This window comes from Nuphar pumila, chromosome 9, assembly GCF_984573655.1.
Source record: "Nuphar pumila chromosome 9, dmNupPumi1.hap1.1, whole genome shotgun sequence".
NCBI lineage: Eukaryota > Viridiplantae > Streptophyta > Magnoliopsida > Nymphaeales > Nymphaeaceae > Nuphar > Nuphar pumila.
Window position 1 is genome coordinate 109,660,363 of NC_143257.1, and position 26,520 is coordinate 109,686,882.

Sequence of the window (26,520 nt, forward strand, 5' to 3'; positions counted from 1 at the left end):
GGATCTCCAGTCAGAGAAGCTGATTGGGCGCGGCCATAGAAGGGGTGATCTTTACTACATGGATTTTTTGTCTCTCCCAACCAAGTCATTTTGTAATCTTGTAAATGCCAAAAGTGTCGATATTTGGCATAAGAGACTTTGGCCACCCTAATTTTCTAAAGATACCACTCTTTCCTTTTTTGAGCAATTCTTGTAAAAAACAGTCACATGTCTTATAAAGATTGTATATTTGGAAAATCTAAAGCTATTCCTTTTCCTCAAAGAAATTTTGTCTCCACTAGGCCATTTGAATTAATACATTCTGATGTATGGGGACCTTCTCCTGTTGTATCCAAAGGAGGTTTTTCATATTATGTTCTGTTTATTGATGATTTTACTAGATTCGCATGGATCTATTTTCTAAGTAAAAAATCTGAAGTATTCTCATTTTTTAGAGAGTTTCATGCAATGATAAAAAATCAATTCTTAGGTAACTTGTCCATCCTTAGATCCGACTCAAGAGGCGAACTTATGTCAAATGAATTTCAAAATTACTTAAAAAAAATGGAATTTGTCATCAACATTCTTGCCCAAACACCCCGCAACAAAATGGTCTTGCAGAAAGAAAACATAGGCACATAATAGAAACGACTAGAACCTTGTTGATTTCGAAAAAATCCCAAAATCTTTTTGGGCTGAGGCGGTTCTAACTTCCGTATATTTAATTAATCGAACTCCCTCATCTTCTTTAAAGAATCTTTCTCCATTTGAAAAGCTTTACATCATTACTCCTGATTACCAAAGGCTAAGGATTTTTGGGTGTAAATGTTTTGTCTTAACTCGCAAAAATGATAAACTTTCTCCAAGGGCGATTGAATGTATATTTTTATGGTATGGTGAAAAACAAAAGGGTTATAGGTGATTTGATATAACAAATAACAAATTGTATATCTCAAAGGATGTTACTTTCTTGGAAGATGAAAATGGATTTTCACACAAATCAAATGAAAAGGTAGATCACTCTTTCCTGTTTGATTTATTACCTCGTGATAATAGCTTTGAAGAAACTATTAATGAACAACAGGAAATACATATAGATGATTTGGATAATGAACGACAAGAAAATATAAATGAACCTATATCTAGGCAAATTCAAGTTTATTCCAGAAGAGAAGAGGCAAATCCTCCTTGTGCTCTTGAGAGATATTCTCAAAATAACACAATGGAAGAATCATCTCAAAGAAGGTCAAGTCGTGTAATTAGAGCACCAAATAGATTTGTATCCTATGAATCTTTTTCACCAAATTTTAAGGCATGTCTGTTAGCTTTGCATTCCTTTCATGAACCGACTCATTACCATGAAGCTAAACAATATGATCATTGGGTTAAGGCTATGGAACTTGAACTAGATGCTCTTAAAAGGGCGCAAACATGGGAAGTTGTTGATTTTCAAAAAGGGAAGAAATCCATCGGGTGTAGATGGGTTTTTAAAGTTAAAACCAAAAGTGATGGGTCTTTGGAAAGATATAAGGCCCGATTGGTAGCAAAAGGATTTGCTCAAGAGTACGAGGTAGATTATGATGAAACATTTGCCCCTGTTGCTCGAATGACTAGTGTTTGAGCTCTTATTGCAGTTGCTTCTATTAAGAAATGAAACATTTTTCAACTTGATGTGAAAAATGCATTCTTAAATGGTGACCTTAACGAAGAGGTTTATATGGAACCTGCTCCTGGTATGAATCTAAATGGAAAAGCCTTAAAATTAAAAAAGGCATTATATGGTCTTAAACAAGCTCCTAAAGCTTGGTATGACAAATTTAGCAATGTCTTGATTAATTTGGGTTTTATATCTTGTTATACTGACACTGCTCTCTTTGTTAAGAAAAAGGTGATCTTATAATCATTCTTCTTCTGTATGTTGATGACATGATCATCACGGGAAATGATAAAAATGGAGTAGATGAGGTTAAATTTATTCTAAAGAAAACTTTTGATATGTCTGACTTAGGTTATTTAAGATATTTTTTAGGTATTGAAGTGGCGTATTCTCCTCGTGGATATATCTTGTCTCAAATGAAATTGGCAGTTGATATTTGTACCAAGTCAAGGATTTCAGATGCAAAAACAGTCGAGACCCCGAAAGTTATAAATGCAAAACTAAGACTTGAAGATGGTGTTCTCCTTAAAGATCCTAGGCCTTATCGCCAACTGATTGGCTCTCTCACCTACCTATCCATCACCCGTCCGAATATAGCTCGTGGTTCATGCTGCAAGCCAGTTTCAGCATGCTCCTACTTCTGTACATATGGCAGCAGTGATGAGGATTGTGCGCTACATCAAGAACACCATCTCTAAAGGGTTTTTCTTATCCTCTTCTCCATCTCTTGAATTAAATGCTTATACTGATGCTGATTGGGGAGGAAATCCCAATGATCGAATCTCAGTCACTGGTTTTTGTGTTTTCTTAGGGGAATCGCTTATCTCTTGGCGGTGTAAGAAGCAACAAAAAGTTTCTCTCTCTTCCACTGAAGCCGAATATCGGGCAATGGCAATGACAACTGTGGAAATAGTATGGATTAGAAGTCTCCTCAGTGACATGGGCATTTTCATTTCTACTCCTACCAAGATGTGTTGCGACAACAAGAGTGACATCTATATTGCTAGCAACCACACTTGTCACGAGCGTACAAAGCATATTGAGATGGAATGTCACTATGTTCGAGACGAATACCTCAAAGGGACCATTTCATTGCCGTATGTTACTTCAAAGTTTCAATTAGCAGACTTCTTCACCAAAGCTCTACCAGCTCCAAGATTTATGTTCCTTCTTGACAAACTTTTCGTCTTGTCCCCGTAAAGTTTGAGGAGGGGTGTTAAATTATATACTTAAATATATACGAATGTATATATTTAAGTATATATTTGTGTTGTATAACCAAAATACCCGATAGGGGTATTTTTGTAATTTTACTGTATATTTCTTTTTAGATATTTTTTCTTTTTTTTTATTTTTACTTTTTTCTTTTTTCTTTTTCTTTTTCTTTTTCTTTTTTTCATTTAATGTATTTGGAGTCGGGGCCCACCTTCTAGTTGTTGGGGCCCCAAACGGTCATAAATATGACCGTTTGGGGCTCCCAACGGCTAGAAGGGAGCCCCTCTATGTGGTCCCTTGGGTCCTCCCTCCTCTATAAATTGAGGGCTCCTCCCTCATCCTTGTAAGGCTTTTTAGCCACTCTCTTGCTCTCTTTCAATAAAGTGTTTTTGCCTTTTTATAGGCTTTTTACCCCATATTGGGTGTTTGCGCTTTTCGTGTGCTTGTATTCTCTCTTGCACATTGTGTGCGTGTATTGTTGGTTCCTTGATTCTCATCATTTGCGCATTATTGGTGCTTCCGCTCATTTCATTACACCGCACAGGGAGTTTCTGCCCTAGTCAGATTACCTGGTCTTAGACGATGCACTTCCTCACAAGGATTTACCGTCCTAGCAGGTTACCTGATCTTGGATAATGCACCTCCTCACAAAGATTTACCGTCCTAGCCGGATCACCCGATCTTGGTCATACACACCCTCATAGATATTTCCTCTAAAAATGTTTCTTAATGGATCTATTGTCATACATGTCACTTTATTATGCCCTAAGCATAATTAAACAACATTCGTGCGTAAGTTTCAACATCAAGCATTAGCATCGCATTCAGTTGCATACGTCTTGAACACATATTGTGTATTTCAATATCATGTGAGGTACAATTTCCGTATCATGTATTGAATATCTCAGAACAATGCACTCACACACCATTCATTTGCATTTTTATCAATAATATGTATGCACATAACATTTCCATCATGATGCAATTACACTATGAACATGTCTCATTCATCATGCATTAATCATACATCTGTAGGATATCATGCAACTGACACAAGCATCACACCCCACACATTATAAAGATTTTATTTTTTTTGCAACTGCACACACATTTTATCAAAAATCTGATTTTTCTTATTCGAACAACCATACACCATTCAATAGGGCGCAGTGTTCGTGCAATATTCACCAAATAACATGCAGATGTGCCTTAAAACATCACGCAGGACATAGTCATGCTTAAGAAAAAAATGCATATCATATAAAAGAATGCACATCATATAAAAGAAATCACAAATTTCACTTAATGAAAATTGCAGATTAAAATACAAGTAACACTTAACATAAACAAAGACTAAATTGTCGATTTACATTCGAACCTATAATACATACGACTTCTAACATTAAACATAGGTTAAACCGTATTTTGCTTTTGAGCATAATTTTCATACATCGATTAATATATCATATAGGGTTAAATCACAGATTTTATTTAAACCAGAAACACATTGTTTTTCATAAAAAAATAACTTAAAACGCAAATTTAATTTGAACACCATAACACAAATATCGATTTACACAAAAACTTAGATGTAACTGCAGGTCACAATTTGAATCATACAACACATGTATCTTTTTTTTTATAGGCCTGATTCAAGAACAGGATATGTTAGGAAAATAATACAATTCAGTTGTTACCGATTTCCCTATGTGATAAGGCCCATAATACGCCGGCTGGACAGCTTTATGTACAAGACCGCCGTTTATGAAAGAAATGTCACCAGTCCAAATACCGGAAAAAAAATTGCCTAACCATCTTAAGGAAAATCGAATAAAAAAAAACTTATTTTTTCGTATCCACATAGGCATCCATAAACCCTTAGGAAAAAATTTCAATTATGAATTAAACCATGCAGCCTATGCCTACATACTTAAACTCTATCAGCACTTACACATCCAACTGAACAAAAACAACATATATCAATCTCAAAGAAAACGCCCATACCAACATTAGATTATCAAATGAGAAATAAAGGAAATTCACAGTATGAAAAAAAATTAACGTTCATGGGCCTAGACCTACATGCATATACTAAGCCAAAGTACCTACCTCACCAACAGAAATTTGAGGCTGGGTTGGAACACACTATGGAGCCGGTTGAGCTATAACAGTAGACCAAAAATTTTTCTATCTACAGCCACAATCACCAGTTTCCAGCTGTGAGGAGAATGAAGCAAGGTGGAGAGAGATTGATAGGAAGAAGTATGGAGGAAGGGATTCACGTGAGCTTTATATAGAGAGGGAGGGAATGAGAGTTACAACCTATTAAGTGAGTGAAAGTAGTGGTTTTAAATTGAGGGTTTCATAAGCATGCTAAAGGTCACATATCCAAGTAGTGGGGAGAGAGTTTTGGATGGGAGGAGGTGTGAAAATATCTCAAAAAAGAGATAAAGTGTGCGATAAGCACAACACCACCAATATGCACAAATGCACAAGAACACTTAGAACAAATGTACACGAAGGTAAAATAAAGAAACTCAAATGCACAAAGGCATACAAAATATAAAGAATTTTATTGAGAAGAATGGAGAACAAAAGCTCCAAGAAGTGAGTTTTACAAAGGGGGAACTCCCCTATTTATAAGAAGCAAGGAGCCTTGGAGGGGCTCCACTAGCTGTTGGAGCCCCTCCAACGGTTAGAATTCTAACCGTTGGAGAGGCTCAACAGCTAGTGTTGAGCCCCCTCCAAGTTGACTTTGAGTCAACAAAAAGAAAAAAGAAAAAATGAAGAGAAAAAAGAAAAAGAAGAAAAAGTAAAAATACAAAAAATATTACAACATATTCATAATTATGAATATGCGCAAAAGGAAGGGAAATAACTAAAATACCCTTGCGGGTTTTACAAGAAAAAAAGGAAACATATATATTTACATATATATATAAAGATAGATACATATACATATATACATCATGTATATATGTATATGTATCTCTCTTTATATATATATATGTAAATATTTACATAAGAGAGATACATTTTAACAGGAGGGTCACGTATAGGTGGGTTTTAAATGAGAGAAAATGGGAGGTGAGAGTTACACTCTTTTTTTCTTTTTTCTTTTTTTCTGACTCATGGTTGTAACTCCCCTCCTTCACCTGTTTTGAGAAGTGGGACAATAAGGGAGGACAAAAGGATATGCAGATAGTATGGCAGATAATGCACAATGCAGACAAAATATGAGAGGGAAGAACAAAGCAAAGCAAGGAAGAATAAGTAAAGAACAACAGGAAAGAACAAGGACCCAACAAAGAAAGATATCAATAAGAGAAAAAAAGAAGGGACGATTCAAGAAAAATAAAGACTTGAGGAAAGAATCGAAGAAAGTTTTTTTTTTTAAGTTTAGGGCTTTTTTTGGAGAAATGATGAAAGATTTTATTTTAGGAAACAATGAATGAAAAAACAAGATAGAGAAAGGAAAAGGAAAAGAAAAATAAAGATCAACCTACCAGAAAGCTTTGATTTGATGAGATGCTTACTCTCGCCCCTGCTATGATACCATGTCAGATTTTGCAGAGTCACAGTCCTTGGGAAACATGCCCTGAGATACCTTGCGAAAGAAGAAAGAAAAGAGAGAGAAGACGAAGGGAATCAATGGGCCACTCCTCAATCAATCCTTAGAGGACACCCTATATGACTTTATATATGTATTAACTTCATGGTACAAAAATACCCTCAAAGCATAACACAATTACAATAGGACTAATACAAGACAAATGACCAAACTGCCGCTAGCAGGACATGAACACCTCTATCCTTAACAAAAACATGTAAACACAAACAATGCTGAGAATCTAGAGATATCGTCCTAATTGCCTTCAACATAGCAATCCCCATAATGGGGACTGCTGTAAATATAGTTCAATTCTAGGACAAAGTTCAGCTCAATTCTTGGAGATACCAATAGAAACATTCATGCACAAACACAAAACAGCACAGAAAAAAAAAGATACTATGGTTCTACATAGCAAAAACATGTCATTTGCATCAGAGAAAATTATAGGGTTGAGAGAAGTATTCGTAAGCAATATGATACTTTTAGACAATTATCCTAGTGAGTATTTTTCAGGTGGAGATTGATGAGCTCAAATTTCCAACATACTAACTCTGACTACTGTCTCCCTTACCCTAGATGGACTGCAGAAACGTTGAATGTCCCCAAGAGTGATTATTCCTATCAGTGTGTTACAGTTATCAACTATCATGGCACAAGATTGCTTTTCTGTTAGCATGAAAGATATAGCCTCCTCTAATGGCGTATTCAGGAAGACATTAACATATCTGGTCCGCATGGCTTGTGCAACAAATATCATTTCTTCCAACTGTTTCACTTCCATATGGAAGCTATCTATGCAGAGGGTACTCTCAAGTTCACACAAGTCCTTTGAGAAAGAAGTTTTTGCAGGGGAAATTTCTGCTGAATTAAGGGATGAATTATTTGTGTAAAGAACTGACTGCAGATTCGAAGCAGATTTTTGGTATGATTCATTCCGTCCCACATTAACTTGAACACCTTTCTTCTCTGTCAAGCTAGAAGATATCCATGAAGATAATCCCACTGCACCCAACAACGGTAGCACTATGCGATAGTCTTGTGTCAGCTCAAAAAGAAGCAAGACTGATGTTAAAGGAACCTGGCATACACCAGAAAGAGTAGCAGCCATACCCACCTGCAAAAGAGGCCATGTTACAGAAATCATGTATCCCAGTTATTAAACAGACTGCTAGAATGCCAAAACTACATGTAACATTTGATGTAGCTAACATACATGACAGCCATGACAGAAAGTCATAATCAAACCTGTGACAGAGAACAAGTCAAAAAATAAGATTGGAGTGGAACATCCCAATATTGAAGTCTAGTTGCGGTATCGTAGGTTAGGGCACCGTAATTCTGGTTTCCCAAATGTCTTATGAAACAAAGATCTCATTCAGTTGAGAAACAAGGTCTATAGGTCTTTGCTTTCTTGTGATAGTTGTCAATTATAAGTCATAAATTGCCCTTTGGCATTCTAATAAAAGAATTTCATTACTCTTTTAGCTTGTACATGTTGATGTTGACAAGAATCGCCTCGGTATTTGTGCGTGTAGTACACACGATGGGAGAGCGAGAGAAGTAATTGATAATAGATAGAAGCATGGAGAAAATAGGAGTCATGCCAGCCTTAGGTCACGCCCTTCACACACACACACACACACATATATATATATATATATTGCTGTGATATTTTCAGTACAAAAATACCCTTGTCAAGTTACATAAAATACAACACAACTCACATGTTACAAGGACATAAATACCCTTAACAAACAGTCCTATTTCTAACATGCCCCCTCAAACTGTACATGGGCTGTTGAGGATCATGGACAGTTTGCTTTTAAGCTGCCAATGTTGAATACAAGAAAGAGGTTTAGTAAGAAGATCAGCAACTTGGTCTTCTCCTTTGATGAAGGATTTCCTGACTCTCTATGTTTTCACGCACAAAGTGTTGGTCCAGCTTTACATGTTTCATTTTACCATGTTGGACTGGGTTTGTGGCAATAGCAACCACACTCCAATCATCACAAAAAAAAAAAGATTTATTAATTGGCAGATGCAATGTTGTAAGTGACGAATCTACAAAACTTCCGTTGTGACTGCCACCATAGTACGTTGCTTTCGACTCAACCATGAGACAAGATGATTGCCAAAAAAAACCCCATAACCATTGACTGACCTTCGAGTGGACAGGTCTCCTGCCCAAATCCGCATCTAAATATGCCGACGCTACCAAGGGAATGAAAGAAGGCTTCTTCTCACATGTATAGATCAATCCATCTATGATGGTGCCTTTGACTTAGCACAAAACTCTCTTGGTTGCCTCCATGTGATTCCATCTCGGAGCATGCATGAATTGGAGATATGGTTAACAACAAAAACTAGATCTGGTCGAGCGAATGTCAAGTACAAGTACTACAGAGCACCGACAAGGCTCTGAAACACCTGTGGCTCCTGAAGTTCCTCATCATCGGGTGCATCATTCAACGACTTTGTATTAGCAGCAATAGGCATAGGGGCTGGTTTGCAATCCTTTATTCCAAATCTAGTGAGGAGATGAAGGGCATACTTGTGTTGCATAAGTGTCAGAGATCTGGATGTATGGTCAACTTTGACACCAAGAAAGTATTTTATGCAACCCAAATCTTTCATGTGGGACTTTGAAATAAGCATGCTCTTTAATTTTGCAATCCTTAAAATATCACTTCCCATCTATGTCACATGGGTGCGGGTGCGGGTGCGGGTGCGGGTGCGGGTGCGGGTGCGGGTGCGGGGATTCGGCACTTCCAAAAAACCCGGGTGCGGGGGTGCGGCAGGGGCAAAAATGTAAAAAAAAATTATATATATATATATATATATAATTTTGAAGTTTTAACAGTTTAACATTTAACAGTAAACATTGTCATAAACTCATAATATGATTCATCATGCATGCAGTATATCAACCTAAATATCAAATTATCAATCAAATAAGTAAAGCAATTACATAAATCGACCTAAATATCAATCAAATAAGTATTGCATAAAAGAACTAACTCGTAAGGGGAGGGGCTAGTACACTTAATCTTGTGTTGAAAGGTTGAAAACCCAATGGTATAGTTGTATAACTCGTAAGGTTCTGTCTAACCCCAGCTTGCCTTTAAAAAAAACTCATTAAAAACACATTAAAAATATTGCCCATATAAAAGAGGCAACTGCAGTTCCTTATCTGAAAGACACCCTTCTCAACCTATTTGGTTTTGCCAGACCCTATAGGGAGGCTGAATGCAGCGGCAAACCATGAACAGCAAGGAAAACACAACAATTTATTAGGAAAAGTGTGATCTCTTATGTGTAGAAAGCATGCAGGAGGATCATCTATTGGTGGTGCCCTCACCCTCCCTCCAAAGCATACTCCAATTCTTCTGGTCCTCTTCCCACCCCATGAGTGTCCCTTCCTTGTCTGGGTACCAACATGTAGAAAGGGTCCCATAAGCTATCCCAAGGGCAGATGAGCTGGACCCAATCAAGATGGCGATGAAGGGAACCCAAAGAGGCACATCCCATACATGGTTTGTCTTGAGATGGTCAAGTAGGTAGACCAAGCCACCTCGGCCCCTCCCCTGTCGACCCAAAAAAGAAAAACATAAAGGGGAGGGGCTCGGCCCCTCCCCTGTAGACCCAAAAACGAAAAACATAAAGGGGAGGGGATCGGCCCCTCCCCTGTCGACCCAAAAAAAGAGGTAGATGGGGGAGGGGCTCGGCCCCTCTTGTGCCGAAAAACGAGGGAGCAGGGGAGGCTCAGCCCCTCCCCTGCCGACCCAACAAGAGACCGAGAGAAGGGGGGGGGGGGGCTCGGCCCCTCCCCAGCCGACCCAAGAAGAGAGTGAGAGACATACCTGCGAAAGGAGAGGAGGAGTCTGGGAGGCGGAGCTGGGGGCAGCGGAGCTGGGGGCGGCGGAGCTGGGGCGGCGATGGGAGAGCTCGAACTCAGGGGGAGAGAGAGGAGAGATTAGGGCAAAAAAAATTTTTGCCCTAATCCTCCTCCTTTTCATCGGGGGGAAAATTTTTTTTTTTCGCCCAAAATTGTGGACAAAAATGACCCTGGGTGCGTTGACCGCACCCAGGGTCGTGTTGACCGCACCCGGTGCCGCACCCGCACGTGATCCCGCGTCGCATCGCGTCGACGCGGGTGCGGCATCTGTTTTGCCGAGTCCCTGTGACATAGCTTCCCATAATAATGATATCATCAATATACACCAAAATTATGTTAGGACTCATATAGTAGTTGCATCCATTAGGAACTAGCCCATAAACTAATTAGATGTCAAAAATATTTTTCTTAATGGGGATCTTGTTGAAGAAGTATACATGGTGGTGTAAAAATGTCTACGAAGAGACAATACGCATACAAGTACTAATACTTCACAAAAGATGTGCACAAAGGCGTAAAATAATGCAAACATGCATAATGAAAAAGAGAAGCTTGAGTCACTCAAGCCTTAATGAAATTACAAGGGGGAACACCCCTATATATACACCTCAAAAGGGAGCCACCTTGGGGGCTCCCAAAGGAGTCGTTGGGATCCCCCAACGGTCACAATTGTGACCGTTGGGGGCTCCCCAATGACTCTTTTGGGGAGCCTCCCAATGTGGCAAGAAAACCACAAAAGAAAAAAATGAAAAAAAGATAAAAATAAAAAAGTAAAAAAAATTTACAATCATATTCCTAAGTGGAATATGCATAAAATGGGAAATTACAAAAATACCCTTTTCGGGAATTATGACTAAAATAAATATATATATTAGTATATATATATATATAATATATATATATATATACGTATCTCTATATATATACTAATATATACGTACATAAGGATTACATTTTTAACACCCCCCTCAAACTTACGGTGCGATAACCGCAAGTTTGCCCAAAAGAAAATGAAAACGAGGGGAGCAAAGCGCCTTAGTGAAGAAGTCCGCTAGTTGATACTCCGATGTCATATATGGTAGATCGATGATTCTTTTTAAATATTCTTCCCGAACATAGTGGCAGTCCATCTCTATGTGCTTCGTGCGCTCATGGAAGGTATGATTTTTGGCAATATATATCGCAGTCTTATTGTCACAACATAACTTTGTTGATTCTCGAATATGAACTCCCATATCTTCTAGCAGATGCCGAATCCATATTATTTCCATGGTTGTGGATGTCATGGCTCTATACTGAGCTTCGGTAGAAGACAAAAAGACCTTTTGTTGCTTCTTACACCTCCAAGAGACCAGCGATTCACCTAAAAAGATACAGAAACCAGTGGTGGAGTGACGATTATTAGGGTCACCTGTAACGCCCCAAATTTCAAACTTGCGAACCTTTTCAGAAAAAGAGGCAAGAGACTAGAAATATCTCTTTCTTTCAGAGTTTGTTTATGAAATCAGCGAAAGATTTTTCTTTTGAAAAATCATAAGGCAAGCTGAACACTTTGGGCACGTTAGCTAAAAGAACCAAAATTCACAAGATTCGGATATCCTAAGGAAAATCCAATACAAACCCAAACGTCCAGGACGCGAGCTAAGAGCAGGAAGAAGAAGTCTTGAAGTCATCTTGCAATCCCGTCATCGCCCGTAGTGTACCTAATCATCACCTGTACCCATAGAATGGGTTAGTTTCGCGAAAAACTAGTAGGTGCACAAGAGAGACTAAAAGAAACTGAATTAAGTACATTTAACTCAGTAGGTTACGCAGTTTAAAGTAGATATGCAGTTAAACAGGTAAGCAATGCAAGCAGGTGAATAGTGCAAATGCGTAAGTAGTACAAGCGAATAAGTAGTGTGAGCGAGTAAGTAGTGCAAGCGAGTCAGCAGTGCAAATGCGTAAGTAGTGCAAACAGTAAGCAGTTCAAAGCAAGTAAGCAGTGCAACTGACCAACGCAGCATACGATCCATTTGATCGTAAGCTGTGAACTACTACGCAACAAGCTTGTTCTTGTTCCTAGAACGAGGTCTCTGCATCTAATCACCATGAGGACATCGTTTGTCACTCACTACTTTTAACAAACGCTTTGTCCTGAACAGCCTTAATCTATTCTCATCTCTCAAAACCTTATGCGGCCAATTGCCACCTGTTATGACTCACTAAGGTGTCATACTTTCTCATAAAAGCTCACCCTTCCGTAGAAGGTCCAAAACATAATCACTAACTCAAATCGCTAACGATCGGATTCTCACATCTGAGTCCTACATGTAATCATGCTAAAACAGAAAGCCGAAACTATGAATTCATAGTTGGCTATCACAAACAATCTCAGGAGATCGTCACAGCTCACCATAACTTTTTATGGTAAGCAAAAACACAAGATCCACGTCGAATCGTTCGGTCCGAGAGATATACGACCTGACAAGGAATTACTGCCTAGAGGGTATACCTGATCTTGGACCATACACTTCCTCACAGGAGTTCACCGACTTCGCGGTTACCCGTTCGTGGACAATGTACATCCTCACAGAGATATTACCGCTTTAGCCGGGTCACTTGATCTTGATCATACATACCTCCACAGCGAAACCTTTGGGAAGCGGGTCCCCAACAAATGTCATATTTAATGAAAATCATTGCGATACATGCATCAACACAAATGACCGTTCTCAGGGTCGATAGCCACTAATACAAACAACAAGATTAACGTCGGATCACCTGGTCTGGAAAATGTATAACCTCACAAGGAATTCTGCCCTAGATGGTATACCTGGTCTTGGACCATACACTTCCTCACAGGAGTTCACCGCCTTTGCGGCTACCCGTTCGTGGACAGTGTACATCCTCACAGAGAATCTACCACTCTAGCCGGGTACCTGGTCTTGATCATACACACCCTCGCAGATAATCCTTTGGAGATCAGGTCCTCGACAGACGCCCTACTCAGTGATACATGCATCATTAATCGACTGCTCTGAACCATTGACCGCCTCGGGGTCAGTAGCCACAATATGGGCACAAGCATGCATATCAGCAATATGCATCGTATCACTTCACATAGAAGCATATAGTCGCATCGTGTTATTGCCACGAGGAACATTACAATCCTCAAATAGGACCTCAAAGCATGCGTAAACGACACATGAGAACACGCAGATATGGCAATCCAGTTGATTCTATGGGCGAAGAGTAACTAACTCTACCCGTAATAAGACGAGCACTCATAACAATGCTCGTAAAACATACAATTACCATAAAATGGCTCAATCCATCCACAAGTAATTAAATTAATCGTGAGGCATAAACCATTACATCACAAGCCATTCATAAGCAATCATATGGCAGCAGTTATATCACAATATATAAGCAACTTATAAGACAAGCAGCAACATCAATCCTAGTTGCCACCAGTTCGTAGATTACGAGTTGTATGCAATCACATCAATCATAAGAGATGCAAGCCAACAAGTGCTACGCTACAATAAGCACCAAACAGTTCGAGCAAGGGATAAAGCAAGTCACATGCTAATATGTAGCAACTAGCATAATGTTATTATTATAAGCATTTAACTAGTATGAGAAGCTCCTTATTACTGCGCAAAGAATTGCGTAAGCAGTTTAACCAACTAGAGTAACGCCTTGACAGGCGTGCACAGCTCGACGAGTAGCATACTGAACTACCGAGCAAGCAAGCGAATTAGTAGTGCAAGCGAATTCGTAGTGCAAGCGAATCCGTAGTGCAAGCGAATCTCACGACCCAACGACAAGTGTGAACAGACCTTATGTTTCGATAATTACTGGTCTGCGAGTACGGCAGGCAAAACGTAGAAACAACTGAGACTAGTTCGGGCGTCTGTTATTCTATGTATTTTCAATAACCCGAATAGCTAGTTGGTTCCGCTCCTAAAGGGCCGGCTTTAGCCGAGAGAGGATTCCCCAAAGGAGGTTGTGCCACGGATGCATCCAACTTCTGCAGAAGTGTTGAGCTAACTAATGTAGCCCCTTTCCCCTAACTCCAATGACTGGGGAGGCCAGATCAAATGCCCGTAGGGTGGTTGTTAACAACCTTTCCATTGAAGTTTTGTACTGCTATGTCCTCTCCCTTGACAGAACAACCAGAAGCGAATGGGTGCGTTAAGGGTTGTTTAACTAATGACCCATCCTATGTTGTGGTCTTTAAACCACTCGAGCATCTTGCCTATGAAGGCGAATGTGAGGCCATTTATGTGATTACAGCATTTTGCATTTAGCGTTGTTCGAGATCACACGACCGTCTCATCCGATCATCGCAGTACTAGACGTGTCGTGCACGACTACAAGTACTCTAGGATGAAGGGGGTATAGCTCCTCAATAGAAGCCTCAATAGAAGTGTTTCACAAAGATGTAAAGTTTATCAACTTTACTTTATCTTTTGAAACAGCAGTACCTTGTGCCAACATTATGCATGTGATTATCTCGAATCACATCCGCTATCGGGGTATCTACATGTCTTGCATGACTCGATACCGACCTCGATAGACGGGATACAGGTTTCTCAACAAAACACCCGCTAAGAAGTTCGCTCGAACCCCAAATTCGGGATCACCCGAGATATGCCAAAAAGGCGAGCAGAACCAGCCAGTCACATCCTTCCAAATGCTTCGATTTGGAGCAGTCTTTGATGCTTTTACGCAGCTCCCTAAAATCTCAAGTCGACTTTGCAGGACTGCGCACACGAAAAGCCAGGATCCTTGCGAGGTATCCCTCTCCTTAGACGAGGATGTGTCGCTCGCTCCCGACTGAACTCTTGTCGCAAGAGGGAGAGTGGTAAATGCCCCTTGCATCCTCCACGAGGATGCCTTTAAGGCATACGCAAAGAGCAAGAACTTGCACGTCATCTGCAATAGCAAGGCAATACCAACACATATGCAAAAGCAAGAGCCTAAACGCAAAGCGGGACGGCAAAGTAAAGGCGGTAAGCAAAAGTGTAACGCAAACCCTCGGCACAACGCGCAACGGCAAGTAAAAACTGTAAGCAAGAGTGCAATGCAGAACATTTGCGCGATGCGCAACGGCAAAGTAAAGGCGGTAAGCAAAAGTGCAACGCAAACCCTCGGCACAACGCGCAGCGGCAAGTAAAAATTGTAAGCAGGAGTACAACGCAGAACCTTTGCGCGACGGCAAAGTAAAGGACAAGGATCGCGAAACCGCGTCCTCGAGTTAAATGCGTACTCATATAAATATATATATATATATATATATATATATATATATATATATATATATATATATATATATATATATATATATATATATATATATATATATATATATATATATATATATTTATTTATTTATTTATTTATTTAATGGTTCATTTTTAATTAATTGAACTTAATTCAATTGTCCAAGTCTTCTATGCAATCTTCCCCTACCTTTGAGAGTTGCAAGCTTGCTGTCGTTTGCGGATGTACGCGATTGGCGACTCGGGTCGCGGAGTGCGAGCAGGATCCGTCGTACGAGCTGCAAAAGTAACGATCTTAGCAAGCTAATACCAAAATAGAAAGTCAAGGGCACTATCGTCGTCCTGACGTAAGGGAAGCAGAGGCAGGGGCATCGTGCACATGCGCACCTGCTATAAGCGTAAGAAGCAGGGGTTGCGATCCCCTGCTGACTTGTTGTCAGCGGACTCCGAGGAGGCAGGGGGTTGCACCCCTGCCCTCATAAAGCGAGGGCATGCAGGGTTGCGCCCCTGCCTGACAAAGTAGAAGAGAGGCAGGGTCAAGGCCCATGTCTGTCAACAACGAATGGAGGCCCGCCTGATGCTAGGGAAAAGCGAGGCAAGGGGGCTTGCCCCGGCCAGCCGAAAAACAACGAAGGTAGCGCCGATGCCCCTGCCTAACGAGAAAAGAGGCACAGGGAGGGCTCGGCCCCCTCCCCTGCCGCAACAAGGAGAAGGGAGGGGATCAACCCCCTCCCCTGTCAAAACAAAGAGCAGGGAGGGGGCTCAGCCCCTCCCCTGTCGTAACAAGAATCAGGGAGGGGCTCGACCCCCTCCCCTCTCAACACAAAGAGCAGGGAGGGGGCTCAGTCCCTCCCCTGCCATGATAGGGAGCAAGGAGGGGCTCAGCCCCTCCCCTTCCAAAAGGGGATGCAGGGAGGAGGGGCTCGACCGCTCCCCTGCCGAACAGAGGGAACAGAGAGGACAGAGAGGAGGGGGGCGAGCCCCTCCTCTGCCGGAAGAACCACGAAGAGGTAGGGGCTCCGCCCCTGCCGAGAAATCCACAAAAGGCAGAGGGCAGAAGCCCCTGCCGAAAAGGAGGGCCGACACAGGGAGCTCCGCTCCCTATCGGCGAAACAAGAGGGACAGGGGGAGCGGAGCCCCCTGCCGACGAATGGCGACGACAGGGGTCTCCGCCGCCCTGTCAGTCGACCCAAAGAGAGAGACAGGGAGGAGTCCCCCTGCCGACGACAGGGGGCTCAGCCCCCCCGTAGGCCGATCCTGAGAAAGGCAGGGGGTAACCCCCTGCCAATGAGAGGCGACGGTAGGGGGCTCTGCCCCCCTGTCGGTCGATCTCTCACGGAGAAGAAGAAGAAGCGGAAGGAAAAGAAAAGAGGAGGGGAGGTGGGTGCGTACCTGGGGGTCGCCGGAGCGGAAGGCGGTGGTGGTGGGTCGTCGGCGCCTTCGTAGCAGAGAGAGGGAAGGAGATGGCCGGCAGCGGCGACGGTGGAGGGAGGTCGCAGGTGGCAGCAACGGCGGCGGCGGAGGGAGGTCTCCAGCGACAGAGAGTGCAGAGTCAAGTCGGGGAGAGAGAACGAGAGAGGAAGAAGGGGGCGTGGGTTCTCTTTGAAACCCCTGCCTCGCTGTCTTCAAAAGACACGGAGGCGGTGCCTCCCTTTCGGGTCCGGATCCGGATCCGGATCCAAACATTTTTTTTTGTCGGGTTATTACATCACCTCCCCAATCAGAGTCAGTATACGCAATTAAATTTAATTCAGAGGATGAAGAAAAAAATACTCCCTTATTTGTTGTTCCCTTTATATATCGAATGATTCGAAGGACTACACTCATGTGAACCGATGTAGGAGCATGTTGGAATTGACTTACAATATGAATTGCATGAGATATATCAGGCCTAGTGATGCTAAGATACATCAATGACCCAACTAGCTGTCTGTAAGGAGTAGGATTATCCAAAATAATCTCATCATCGATCCTCATCTTGGATCCAACAACTTTGGGTGTTTCACAAATTTTGTCATCAATAATGCCTGACCTGTCAATTATCTCACAAGCAAGCTTAGTTTGGGATAAAAAATATCCTCTATGAGAGAAAGCAACTTCAATGCCCAGAAAGTATGTCAGAAAACCTAAGTCTGACATTTCAAATTTTTCAGTTAGCGCAAACTTAATTTTTTTAATTCTCTTGATATCATCAGCTTTAATTAACATGTCATCAACATATAGCAACAAGATTACAATTCTTGCATCAGATTTCTTTATAAATAAGGCAGTGTCAGTATAGCATGAGACAAATCCATTTTCTATCATTAAGTTGTTAAATCAGTCATACCAAGCTTTGGGAGCTTGTTTTAGACAATAAAGAGCTTTTCGTAAACGGATAACTTTACCGTTAGGGCAATCCATTCCAGGAGGAGCAGTCATATAAACTTCTTCATTTAAATCTCCATTTAAGAAAGCATTTTTAACATCCATTTGATAAATGTTCCATTTTTTAATTGAGGCGATGGTAATAAGGCATCTAACTGTAAAATGTTTCATCATAATCTACCACATATTCTTGTCCATATCCCTTAGCAACTAGACGTGCCTTATATCTTTCAAGAGTTTCATCACTCATGGTCTTGACTTTAAAAACCCCCTACATCCTATACTTTTCTTTCCTTTAGGAAGATCCTGAAACTCCCATGTTCTAGCTTTCCTAAGAGTTCTTAGTTCATTTTCCATGGCTTCTACCCATTCATTCATCTTTTTGGCTTCTTCAAAAATTTTGGGCTCAACGCATGAGTGTATGGCACTAAGGCACGCTCTGTGTTTGGGAGAAAATGAGTCATAAGATATGAATCTAGAAGGAGGTCTCCTATTTCTTTCAGTTCTTTGAGAGCTTTCACCCAAAGTAATTGTTTCACTAGGCTAACTATATTTTTCTATAGCACTTTTGAAACTGCTTTGGTCTCTATGTCTGTATACAACAGGTTCCCTAGAAGATCTATCATCAGCTTCATGATAGATAAAAGGCTGAGGAGGATTGACATTCTCTTCTACTTCATTTTCACTTGGTGTGGATTCCTCATCACTAATGTCATCATCCCTTGATAAAAGATCAAATAAAAAAGAATAATCCATAGTTTCTTCATGAGATTCGGATTTTTCAAACCCACTAACATTTTCTAGAAAGCTTACTTTTTTAGACACATATAACTTATCATTCTTAACATCGTAGCAGCGAAATCCTTTTTGAGTCTCGGAATACCCAAGGAAGGCACATGGAATGACTTTAGGAGAAAGTTTATCATTTTTATCTGTCAAAATAAAACATTTGCACCCAAAAACCCTTAACCTACTATAATCAGGATCTTTTTATACAAAATTTCAAATGGTGAAATTTTACCCAAGTTTTTGGATGAAAGATGGTTGATAAGATAGACAGATGCAAGGGCAGCTTCGGCCCAAAATCTTTTTGGGATATTTTGGGAAATGAGAAGGGTTCTTGTTGTCTCAATAATGTGCCTATGTTTCCTTTCGGCCAAACCATTTTATTTGGGTGTTTTGGGGCAGGATTTTTGATGATTTATCCCATATTTCTCAAGATAACTTTTAAAATCATTTGAAAGATATTCTCCCCAAGAATCTGTTCTAAGAATTTTTAAATTTTCATCAAATTGATTCTTAATCATCATATGATAAGATTTAAATATTGCAAAAACCTCGTGTTTATATTTGAGGAAATATATCCAAGTATATCTAGAGAAATCATTCACAAATATCACATAATAGGAGAACCCTCCTTTTGAAATAATGGGTATTGATCCCCAAATATCTGAATGAATAAGTTCAAAAGGTTTTGTAGTAAACATGGATATTTGATAATATGGCAAACTTCTCATTTTTCCAAGTGTGCAATCATTACAAACAAAATTTTCTTTACATAAGTGTTTGGCAAACGGAAGATACAAAATTTTTTTGACATTGGGGTGACCAAGTCTTTTGTGCCATACATTAATGTCTTTGTGATGCAACACATTACAAAAAGTGTAAGATCTCGTGTTTTCAGATCTTAGTCGCTTCATGAAAACTTGGAAATTTGGCTAAGTCTGGTAGGAAAATCGTTTGAGGCTCGAGTTTTAGACCAAGGTCTTAGAGTTTGGGTTTAACCCAAGTCTTATCATCAGGGTCTAGACAAGCCAATCAAAGTATGGCAAAGAGTTTTAATTTCAACCTTTAAATTCAAGCGAAATTCAAGCGACATTCGGGTTATTTTCGGGCGAAATTCGGAATTTGATATTCATGTAATATATCATTGGATGCGTCTCGAAATTCTAAACGCAATGGTATTTTACTTTTTCAAATCCGAGTTCCGGTTGGCCCAGAAATTACGTTTTTCTAAAATTTTAGCGGTTTGTTGAAACGGATCCGAAATTGGATCGGATTGAATCCAAGGTGTAGGATCCAAATTTTTTATGGATTTGGGTCCTAGTTAGGTCCTATAAAAATCTGGAGTTGATCCAAGTCCTAATCCAAATTTTGTATGAGTATGGGTTTGGATCTTGGATCCGGATCCGATCCAAAATCCAAGCTTAACATTTTTATGACTTTAAATTCAGCTGGGAGCTTTAAATTGGGGTTATTATTATATAAAAAGTCTTCAGGGTCAACATGACCAATTTTGGGAACTTTTGAATACCTAGTAATAAGTAAATTCAAAAAAATATATTTATTAAATTAATGATTTTTATTAATTTCGGGAATAGAGTTAAGAGGGTTTAGGGTTAACCCTCTTCCCTAATAAGAAGGGGTTTAGAGGTTTCCCTACCTTTTAAGTAAGGTAGGTCAATAAGTCAACAATAAATTTTTGTTAGAGAGGAGTCCAAGAAATTTTGGAAACTCCCTAATGTGGGAGAACCAAATCTGGAAACTCTCTTAAGAGTTTCCAGCTTTAAATAGGAGAAGGAAGGGGGGGCGGCAGCCCTTTCTTTTTCTTTTGGCTGGAGAAAAAAAAACAGGAGAGAGAGAGAGAAAGAGGAGAAAGCAAGGAAGAGTGAAGGAGGTAGAAGAGGAGGTTGGAAGCTTCGAAGCTCAGCCCACACGCCCTCCACAGCCTCTATTCTCCTTTGTTTTTCAAAAAGGTACGGGTACTCCTTCTTGAAACGATTGAGAAATAGGGTAAAGATTAGATTTTTCATACATCTTTTGATGGAAGTCCATAGAGGAACAGTGGACCCTCGATTTTCACCGTTATTCTGTTTCGCATATGCTGTATTTTTGTTGTTTCAGAAAAAATATATATATATAGATATATATATGATATACTAGGGGGCAGTTTTGCAAAATAGGTGTTTTGCTGTTGTTTTTTACAGCATACACAGGTCCAATCTGGACCTGTGTACATGTTTTGGACCCAGCCGACAGGGTCGGCTGGGCTGGGTATCTTCTTTAAAAAGAAAATTCAGTTTTTGTGATCAGTGGTGCTGTTGTTGTTGACAGCATACACAGGTCCAAACTGGACCTGTGTACATGCTGTTGGACCCAGCCGACAGGGTCGGCTGGGGCAGGTGTGTGTTCTCTAAAAGAAAAAAAAACAAAGTTTTATGCAGTAATAAAAAAACCAGTTTTTGTGGGGTAGGTTTTGCTGTCGTTTTTGACAGCCTACACAGGTCCAAACTAGACCTGTGTGTATGCTTTTGGACCCAGCCGACATGGTCGGCTGGGCTGGGTGTTTTCCCCTTTTACAAAAAAAAACACATGATATTTTAGCAGGCAGTTTTGCGTAAATAAAATTTTTATGCTGTTGTTGTTGACAGCATACACAGGCCCACACTGGGCCTGTGTATATGTTGTTAAGCCCAGCCAACAAGGTCAGTTGGGCTGGGCAGGGTTGTAACAAAAACATTTATAAAAAAAAAAAAATCAGTTTTCTTGTAACAGTTATGTTGTTGTTCTTTTTGACAGCATACGCAGGCCCAAACTGGGCCTGTGTACATGCTGGTGGACCCAGCCGACAGGGTCGGCTGGGCTGGGCATTGTCCTTTCAAAAAAAAAATATAATAAATAAATAAAACTAAAACTTTGAAATCTGTTTTGTTTGAAGTATCGGTTGTTGGATTGGCTGGCTGGCAGCCAGCCAAGTGGCTCTCGGCTGACTGCCAGCTGCTGGCTGAGCCGACAGGCCCAGCCAAGTGATTGGCTGGGTGCGGTACTAGTTTTGGCAGGACCGGGGCAGGCCCAGTCGACCCAGTCGATTGGGGACTGACTTGGAGCCTTGGGCATTGGAAACAAATTTTTATATATGTATTTTTCTGCATAGCTGGGGTTTTCTTGACAACCTACACAGACCCAGCTGGGCCTGTGAATGTGCTGTCAGGCCCAGCCGACAGGGTGGGCTGGGCTGTGAAATACATAAATGTTTCTTTTCTCATATGGGTATTGTAGCATGCTAGCTTATGAAAACAGGGCTTGTTTGTGTGATTAGTAGAGTTTAGAATTGTAAATCTCTTGACGCATGATAAACTTTGAGAATGAGTCATGTACTTGAAATTTTGATTTCCATATCTGTTGGAACATGCCTACACATTACTCCATGATAAAGTTTGTTTTGAGTACTTACACATCGATGGATTTGACATGTGTTGTTGCATATACACAAATACCTGAATGCTCCTTTGTTCATCTCAATACAATTCATGGTTAAAAGCATATGTGGCAATGATTGCATAAAGATGCATGCATGCGCATACCATGCACGGAAAAAAAGGGTATCACATGGGCAATTTAATTTGCATATGGGAATGTCATATCTCAGGTTCATTATCAATGAATTAATTTGATACATATATGACTAAACCTTGCAGGCATGTTAAGACCACTGCATACATTACATATGATATTGATTCTTGCATTAGTGGTTCGGTGATCAAAATGAATCATCGAAGGTTTGGTAAACCCGAGCTGTGGAAATGTTTTTCCCTTACTCATTTCAATGCATTGCAAAGATCATGCTTTATTAACATTTCAGCTTTATTGCACTGTTCTATATGTTTCCACAGGCCGGAGTCCTGTGATGGCTCTCGCGAGGTAGATGCGAGCTTTTATCTTTCTTTTTTTGCATATGATGTTGCAAAACTTAAGAAATTAATTAAAAATAATAATAATAATAAAGCACAGTGTAATATACCTTCTGGGATCACCCATCTGGAAAATGGGGATCTTAGAAATCCGGTCTTGGGGAGACTGTGAGGATACAAAACTCTGTGTGCGTAATTTTGATCTCCTGAACCCGATATTGAGGTTCCTTCTCCTGGCCACGGTTTTAGGGAGAGTCTGTCACTTTACCCGGGAGTGGTGTGTTTTGACACAACTGTTGTTTTTGGTACCAAGGAAGTGGCACTTGTGGGCGTGGGGTGTTCCTTGTGTCCCCGACATTAGATGTGGAGGTCTAATGTTCCGAAGGTGATTCGGTCGAGGGCTAAGTTGGAACCCAGTAATAAAATATAAATTGTGTGCTAAGCTACCCTGGGAACCTAACTTGACCTCGGGGTTTGTACCCGTTTGGTGTATCCGCGGGCAACGGTAATTAAAAAGAGAAACTTAAAGTTGTATGCATTTAATAGGGCATGCATAAGGAAACAAAAGACTTAATGGAAGACAATAAAATGATTCATGCATTGCACAAAAGACATGCATTTTTCCTGTTATGCATTAGATCATGCATACTTTAATGGTTTCCTTACTCAATACATGAGGGTAAGTGTTGAATGTTTAATTCTTGTTGCATGCTTAGCATTTATGATTGTTGCATGAATAAATTCTCAAATGCTATAAACTGTCTTGTATGTATTTCCCTTAATTGTTGCATGATATCTCATATTGACTTTTTATCTCACTTGTTTCATTAAGAAGTAGCTGTGCTCAGGATTTCGATTCTGGCACCCTACTTCATTGGTTTTTCGCAGGAACAGGTGATCAGTGAAGTCGACAGCTACTGCGGGGGCGCGAGAGTCACAACGAGTTTTGACAGTCTTCTTTGTGGACAGAGTGGCTCTTTATTTTGGTTTTTCAGTCTAGTGTTCTTGTTATTTGCTTATTGTCATCAGTGGTTACTTGAGTCAGACACTTTATTTTTGAGATTAGTTTTAAATTCATGAATAAAGTTAATGGTTAGTTTATGGATGTTAATTGCAAGTTCTTTTGTGGTTTATGGCTATCCAGTTGGAATTGGAACTGTGAGGACCCCGGGTCTCTGGGAAGTTTTCCGCACTGTTTTAGAAAAAAAAAATCCGCATTTTCAAAGGGGATGAGTTGGGGTCGTTACAAAAAGAATCTTTTGGAATTTGAAGAAAGTCCACATAGTAAAGATCTCCTTTTCGAGAGCCTTCCCCAATCAATTTCCCGGACCGGCAGGCCTGTATCCAGCATTTATCAGATGAGAATTTTATATCACATCCATTCGAGAGTTGAGAGACAAAAAACAAGTTTAAATTTAGTTTTGAAATAAATCTAATCTTAGGAATAAAAAAAAAATTCTTCAAAATTTCAAGTTCCTTTGATAAGAGAAGTGCCATCAACAGTTGAAACAAAAGATGGTAATGAATTCTTTAAAAAGTCAGATAAAGAACATATGTTGGGGGACATATGAAAAGAGGCACCTGAATCTAAGAGCCAAGAGGTCTTACTAGGAAAAGAGTAGGTAGATGTAGCGGCTCCAGAAACAGTTCCTTTAAGAAGTGGTTGAAGCACTTTCACGATCTGATGTAGAGAAAGAGCTCCATTCGAGGGAGTCACATTTTCTTCCTTTTGAGATGTGGTGGCCATGGCAAGCAACTTCTTCCATTTTGGGCAAACAGGTTTGATGTGCCCAAATTCCTTACAAAAATGACACACAATTTTGCTGTAGTCCTTTCTTCCTCCTTGACCACTTGATCCTTGATTTTGATGTTTGAAGTGAGGAGGCTTATAAGTTCAAACATTGTTCCCCGGTCTTGAAACGGCATTAACGGCATCACTTTCTTCATTAGTTTACGTTGCAAGAACACTCAGATTGTTTTTGCAAGTATTCATACACATTTCCTCTCCACTAAGCTTTGTAATGACATCTTCAAGTGAGGGGGAAACAAAAGAGGAGAGAAGAGCAGACCGAATTTGCTCGAACTCGGGTCTAAGCCTATTCAAAAAATTAAAAAAATGGTCATCTTCTAATTGTTTGTATCTAAGCTCAATGGCTTCTCCACTCCATTTAGGCTCAAGCATGGCGAGTTCATCCCATATGGATGATAATTCCGTAAAATATTCCCTTATAGACATTTTATTTTGTTGAAGGGTCAAAGCCCTTTTTGGAGATAGTACTTGTGAGACAAGTCTCTTGACGTGAATATTTTCTCAAGATAATGCCAAGCTTCCGATGCTTTTTTGAATTTAATAATATTGGCATTGATCTTAATTTCAACCGATGAAAAAATCCAAGAAAGAATCTTGAAATTTTTCATTTCTTATTCCTCATGTTTCTTGGAATATTCTTCAAGAGCTCTTCTTCTTTCTTCTCCTACGAGGATTTTAATTTCACCTTTTTCTACCAAAGTAATCTTTGGTTCGGGTTCGGGTTCCGATATAGAACCAAGAACGTATCCCCAAAGACCTTTACCTTTTATGTGAGCTTCCATGTTCCCGGCCCAAACATGATAGTTTGAGCCATTCAACTTGAAGCCAAGAGAGAAATGAGTCTTTTTCGCCCATTAGAGAGAAGAGAATAGAGAAAAAATCATGTGCCGCAATAAGATTTTAGGTCTTACTTGATGTAGGAAACTTCTAAAATATTGAAAGAAGAGAGGCCCCCATTCCAATCTCCAAGAAGTCAAAGGCACGTTTTTCGAGGCACCTGAAAAACAAAGAATCACACGATCTTCAATCTTTGACCAAGCTTTGATACCATGTAAAAATGTCTACAAAGAGACAATATGCATATACAAGCACTAATACTTCACAAAAGATGTGCACAAATGCACTCAAACCACACTTGAACAAATATGCACAAAGGCGTAAAATAATGCAAACATGCACAAATGCATGTAACAATATATTGAATGAAAAAGAGAAGCTTGAGTCACTCAAGCCTTAATGAAATTACAATGGGGAACACCCCTATATATACACCTCAAAAGGAAGCCACCTTGGGGGCTCCCAAAGGAGTCGTTGGGATCCCCTAACGGTCACAATTGTGACCGTTGGGGGCTCCCCAATGACTCTTTTGGGGAGCCTCCCAATGTGGCACGAAAACCACAAAAGAAAAAAAATGAAAAAAAAGATTAAAAAAAAAAGTAAAAAAAGAATTACAATCATATTCCTAAGTGGAATATGCGTAAAACGAGAAATGACAAAAATTACAGAAATACCCTTTTCGGGTATTATGACTAAAATAAATATATATATTAGTATATATATATAAAGATACGTATACATATATATATAATATATATGTATATGTATCTCTCTATATATATACTAATATATATGTATATAAGGATTACATTTTTAATAGGAGGCACCACCTGGTATAAGCATTCCTAAAAGAAAGGCTCTTTGGTTAAAAAAGACATTTTATGGTTTGAAACAAGTGCCAAAGGCATGGTATGATAGATTTAGTAAATGCTTGATATTGGTTTTAGATCTTGCTTTACTGATGCAGGTATTGTCATTTTACTCATATACGTGGATGACATGATTATCACTGAAGAAGATAAACAGAGAGTTGAAAATATTAAAAGAATTCTTAATTAATTTTGAAATGACTAATTTGTGTTTATTAAGATACTTTATAGGGATTGAAGTTGCTTATTCCCCTAGAGGGTACCTGTTATCTCAGTCTAAATTTGTTTCTGATATTATTTTCAGGTCTTGAATCACA

General features: G+C 39.9%; 1 protein-coding gene across 2 annotated transcripts in view; it reads right to left on the reverse strand.

The window, feature by feature from the left end:
- Positions 1–26,520, reverse strand: part of CLC-E (chloride channel E) — a 123,070-nt gene that overhangs the window by 34,550 nt on the left and 62,000 nt on the right. For both annotated transcript variants that reach the window (XM_090016989.1, XM_090016988.1), the window contains exon 5: positions 7,036–7,578. In XM_090016989.1, coding sequence (XP_089873115.1) covers positions 7,036–7,578 — 543 coding nt within the window. The remainder of the gene's footprint in view (positions 1–7,035; positions 7,579–26,520) is intronic.